The 5,613-nt window shown below is 46.0% G+C and overlaps 1 protein-coding gene and 1 pseudogene across 1 annotated transcript in view; one reads left to right on the top strand and one right to left on the bottom strand.

The window, feature by feature from the left end:
- Nucleotides 1-5,613, top strand: part of TCTEX1D2 (Tctex1 domain containing 2) — a 33,703-nt gene that overhangs the window by 12,327 nt on the left and 15,763 nt on the right. The window contains exon 3 of the mRNA XM_006884196.1: nt 1,161-1,230. Coding sequence (XP_006884258.1) covers nt 1,161-1,230 — 70 coding nt within the window. The remainder of the gene's footprint in view (nt 1-1,160; nt 1,231-5,613) is intronic.
- On the bottom strand, nt 2,707-4,050 carry LOC102873064 (annotated as a pseudogene).

Consider the following 5,613-nt stretch of genomic DNA (forward strand, 5'->3'; position numbering starts at 1 on the left):
CTTCCTGGATGATACATTTGACATCCCCCCACAACTCATCTGGTCTTCGCTCATTAGTGTTCAGGGCCTCAAACCTGTTCCTGAGATGATTTGAAATTCAGGTAGGATGAAATCAAAGTCATATTTTGGCTCCTGTGGATTCAGTTTAATTTTCCTCAGCTTCAGCTTGAACTTGCATATGAGTAGTTAGTGGTCTGTTCCACAGTCAGCTCCTGGTCTAGTTTTCACAGCTGATACTGAGCTTCTCCTATCAGGCAGTATAGAAGTTTTATTCTATTTTTCACATTTACCTTCCTGTGACTGCTCTGTGCTCTTTAAGGCAAGAGGAGGTCCTACGTTTTTCTCTATCTTGATGGCTTTTAGCTCGATACCTAATTTAGAGTAGGAGGGAAAGGAAGGAAACGGAATTTTATTGAGAGACACTGTGTCAGCCCTATTTTAAATGTAGTTTAATCCTTCAGGGAGCTCTGGTGGCCTAGTGGCAAGAAGCTGTGTTGCAGTTCCAGAAGTACACGGTTCAAATCCACTAGATGCTCTGCTGGAGAAAGAAGGGCAATCTTCCTGTGGCAGTCAGATCCGATTTGACGGTACACACACAAACACACACTCTGAAATATTTAAAAATGAAAAAAAAAGTTTCATCTACCAGTAGTTTCATGACAGAGTTATAAGCAGGCTCCTCCTATTGTGATTTTTTTGTGTTGGGAATTGTTGAATTGGAACTGACTCACAGCTGACCCTCCAGTGGGTTTTGAGAGGCTGTAAGTTGCACAGGAAGAGATTGCCTATCTTTCTCCCACAGAGCAGCTGGTAGATTCAAACCATACAGTTTCAGGTTGGCAGACTAACTCCTCACCACTGAGCCAACAGAGCACCCTCCCTAAGAGTAAGTGATGAGATTTCCACTTAACAGAAAAGATTTACCTAAGCTGAAAAGTTTAATAATTAATCTAAATAAATTTTCATAGTACATTTGTTGAATTTTTCCTCATTTCTCTCTGACTCCCAAGTATACCATCATATTTAGCAAGTAATTGTGGACTAAATGCTTTTCCCTGTTTCTGAACAAATTTGCCTTTAATAAATATTTTTACCTATTTATTGTATTTACTTATTCAGTAAGTATATTTGCTTATAATTGTCTTACTTTTTCTTTCTAGAAATGGGATTTGACCGATATAAAATGGTGGTGCAAGTAGTGATTGGAGAACAGAGAGGTGAAGGAGTATTGTGAGTAGTTGCTTCTTGGTTTTTTCCCTGTATACTTATTAGATATTGGTCCTCTTGATAATTCAACTAGCTTGTGTCCTTGTAAAGTGGAAAGAAAATGTTGCCATGTGCCAGCTGAAGAGATCTTGATACTGAATAATAAATCTTTTTTAAATAAAATGCTATTATTTTTTTGTGTGTTCTGTCAAATTGGATCTGGCTGTTACAGGAGGAGATTGCCCCTCCTTCTCCAGCAGAGCATCTGGTGGATTTGAACCACATACCTCTGGGATTACAGTGCAGCTTCTTGCCACTAGGCCACCAGAGCGCCCTTGAATAATAAGTCTTAAACATTAGGTTAGCTCCCTGTTGTTGTGGTGTGTGATGTCAATTCAAAACTGACTTACACCTGACAGTCCCCTGGGTTGTCAGAGGCGTGGGAAGAGACTGCCCGTCCTTCTCCCATGGAGCAGCTGGTAAAGTCAAACCACGTGCCTTTAATATTGCAGTGCAGGTTCTTAACACTAGGCCACCAGCTCCATGGTGGTTGTGTTGTATACCATTGAGTCAGAACCAACCCATAGCTAACCCTCCAGCAGGTTTTCAGAGGCAGTTAATCACACGAAGGGAAATTGCTCATCCTTCTCCCCCAGAGCAGCTGGTGGATTTGAACCATGTGTATTCAGGATTGCAGTGCAGTTTCTTACCACCGGCTACCAGAGCTCCTTAATAGGGTAACTAATTTTTTATAATATCTGTATGATAGTAAGTCTTTTAGACTAATATCATTGTGCTTCCATAGGCAGCATTACTCACTCACTCATGGCTGTCAAGGTGGAACCAACTGATAGCTGACCCTTCAGCGGGTTTTTGGAGACTTTAAAACCACATGGAAAGAGATTGCTCATCTCTCTCCTGTGGAGGCACTTGTGGATTCAATCTGCTTGCCTTTGAGTTAGCAGTCCAACTCCTTATCCACTAGACCACTGAAGCACCCATGTTGTTGTTTATTGTAGAGTCAGAACTGACCCATAGCCGACCCTCCGGCCAGTTTTCAGAGGCAATTTTGCCTATATATTTCTTCGTTTATTCCTTGTGGCCCATTTTTTTTGTCTTACTGCTATCCTAAATTAATTTCTTTCACGTTATCTGAGATCTCCTTGTTGGAAAATCCAGTGACCTTTCTTGAATTTTGCTCTTGACTCTGATTTCTGTTTCTTAAAATGTATTCTTTTTTTAATGGACCTGATGTGATTTATCTAACTTGTTTCTCTCTTGTTTAAGTACTTGTTCTCCTTCCATCACTAACTCTTTATTTTGGCATCCCCAGCTGCAGGCTTTCTTCAGGGCTCAGTTCTTATTCTTCTGCTCTTTTTTTTTTTTCACTATGAAAACGCTTTAATGCGGTGTCTGTACAGCATGTGAGACAGGACAGTGAGACACGCATCAGGACAGGCTGAGACCAATAAAAGAGTTCACACGGCTCCTGCTGAGGCCCTAGGCCACCTCCTCCTCAGCCTCCTCCTCAAACTCGCCCTCCTCCTCGGCCGTGGCGTCCTGGTACTGCTGGTACTCGGACACCAGGTCGTTCATGTTGCTCTCGGCCTCAGTGAACTCCGTCTCGTCCATGCCCTCGCCCGTGTACCAGTGCAGGAAGGCCTTGCGCCGGAACATGGCGGTGAACTGCTCCGAGATGCGCTTGAGCAGCTGCTGGATGGCCGTGCTGTTGCCGATGAAGGTGGCAGACATCTTGAGCCCCCGGGGCGGGAGGGATGTCGCAAACGGCCATCTTGATGTTGTTGGGGATCCACTCGAGGAAGTAGCTGCTGTTCTTGTTCTGCACGTTCAGCATCTGCTGGTCCACTTCCTTCATGGACATGCGGCCCCTGAAGACGGCAGCGACAGTCAGGTAGCGGCCGTGGCGCGGGTTGCAGGCAGCCATCATGTTCTTGGCGTCAAACATCTGCTGGGTGAGCTCAGGCACGGTCAGGGCCCGGTACTGCTGGCTGCCGCGGCTGGTGAGAGGGGCAAAGCCAGGCATGAAGAAGTGCAGGCGTGGCAAGGGCACCATGTTGAGGGCCAGCTTGCGCAGGTCGGCGTTGAGCTGGCCCGGGAAGCGCAGGCAGGTGGTAACACCGCTCATAGTGGCCGACACCAGGTAGTTGAGGTCACTGTAGGTGGGTGTGGTCAGCTTGAGGGTGCGGAAGCAGATGTCGTACAGGGGTCGATGCAGTAGGTCTCGTCTGTGTTCTCCACCAGCTGGTGGACCGAAAGGGTGGCATTGTAGGGCTCCACCACCGTGTCTGACACCTTGGGCGAGGGTACCACGCCGAAGGTGTTCATGATGCCGTCTGGGTACTCCTCTCGGATCTTGCTCTTGAGGAGAGTGCCCATGCCGGACCCGGTCCTCCCCCCCCCCCCCCCCAGGGAGTGGGTCAGCTGGAAGCCCTGCAGACAGTCACAGCTCTCTGCCTCCTTCCTCACGACATCCAGCACAGAGTCCACCAGCTCCGCACCCTCTGTGTAGGGACCCTTGGCCCAGTTGTTCCCAGCACCACTCTGACCAAAAACGAAGTTGTCAGGCCGGAAGATCTGCCCAAAAGGCCCGGAGCGCACAGAGTCCATGGTGCCCGGCTCCAGGTCCACCAGGACGGCACGAGGCACGTACTTGCCACCGGTGGCCTCGTTGTAGTACACGTTGATCCGCTCCAGCTGCAGATCGCTGTCGCCGTGATAGGTGCCGGTAGGGTCGATGCCATGCTCGTCGCTGATCACCTCCCAGAACTTGGCGCCGATCTGGTTTCCGCACTGTCCGGCCTGCAGGTGCACGATCTCCCTCATGGCGGCCGCGGAGGTGGCGCAGATGTCAGCAAGAATACAAGAGCGGAAGAGCGGGCGTGCAGACTGCCGTTCTTCTGCTCTTTATGATACTCTTTAAATGAGCCCATTCATTTCGTGACCTCAGACTGTCGTTCCTGTGTGAGTGACTTCAAGTTCTGTATTTCCTGTTGTTCCCTGTGCCCAAGGGTTACTCTCCTATCTCCCTTTGTAATCAATGGCAGTATAGTATTTTTTTTAAAAGTATTAAATTATTTGTATAATCAATCAAAAATTCTTTGTGGCCATTTTCACTGAGAGTTTTCATTATATTACACTAAAAGATGTCCAACCTCCCTGTTTTATAGGTGACACTTAGAAAGTCTAGCCTGATTTGTCCAGAATTATGTATCTGGTCAGTTTCAGGGCCATTAAATGAGTTCATGATTCTAACTCCCAGCCTAGTAGTCTTTCTGAACACCGTAACCTCTTCTGCTATTTAGTCAAATGATTTTAGGACCTTTCCTTGCCACAGAAAGATTAAAAAATACTTTATTTTGCTGTCCTTCACTTCATATTCAACATGTTAAAGTAATTTTTTCACTTCCTTTCTTTCTTTTCCCAGCTCTGCCTCTCATTTTAATTCCTGTCTCTCACCATATTACCTTTGACCCTAGCTTAACACCTGGGTGCCATTTATGATTTATTGTTGTTATGTGCTGTTGAGTCACTTTTGACTCATAGCAATCCTATGTACAAGAGCCCTAAATCCTGGTCTATTCTGTGCCAACCTAACTGTCTCCGACAAACTTACTCCCACCACACCAATCACAGAATCGATCCATGTCATCGAGAGTCTTCCTCTCCTGTGCTGTCTCTCCACTCTCCCAAACATGATGTCCCTCTCCAAGGACCGATCTTTCTCGCTTAGCATTTCTTAAGCTGAAGGAGTTGAGAAACAAATTCATGCCACAAGTGGTCATACTTAAGGATGCTTTGGTTAGAATGTTAAATGATCCAAGAAGCATTAAAAGAAAATGGAAGGAGTACACAGAGTCACTGTATTAGAAGGAATTGGCTGACAAAGAAGAATTTAATGAAATAACATATGAGCAAGACCCTGTGGTGATAAACGAGAAAGTTCAAATTGCTGTGAAAGAATTGGCAAAAACAAGGCTCCAGGAGTTGACGGCATAACAATTGACGTATTTCAACAAACAGATGCTGCCCTGGATATGCTCACTAAGTTATGCCAAGAAATCTGGAGGATAGCCAGCTGGCCAACTGACTGGAAGAGATTGATATTTGTTCCCATTTCAAAGAAAGGTGACCTGACAGAATGCGGAAATTATCGAACAATATCATTATTATCACATGCAAGCAAGATTCTGCTGAAAATTATCCCAAAACGACTGGAGCAATACATCAAAAGAGAACTGCCAGATGTACGGCTGGATTTAGAAGAGGTCATGGTACTAGGGATCTTGGCAGGAAGCAGAGAGTGCCAGAAGAATGGCCATCTGTGTTTCATTAACTATGCAAAGGCTTTTGACTGGGTGGATCACAACAAGCTGTGGCTGACTCTGA

The sequence above is a fragment of the Elephantulus edwardii genome, unplaced genomic scaffold, assembly GCF_000299155.1.
Source record: "Elephantulus edwardii isolate Elephantulus edwardi_28Jun2011 unplaced genomic scaffold, EleEdw1.0 scaffold00032, whole genome shotgun sequence".
Taxonomy (NCBI): Eukaryota; Metazoa; Chordata; class Mammalia; order Macroscelidea; family Macroscelididae; genus Elephantulus; species Elephantulus edwardii.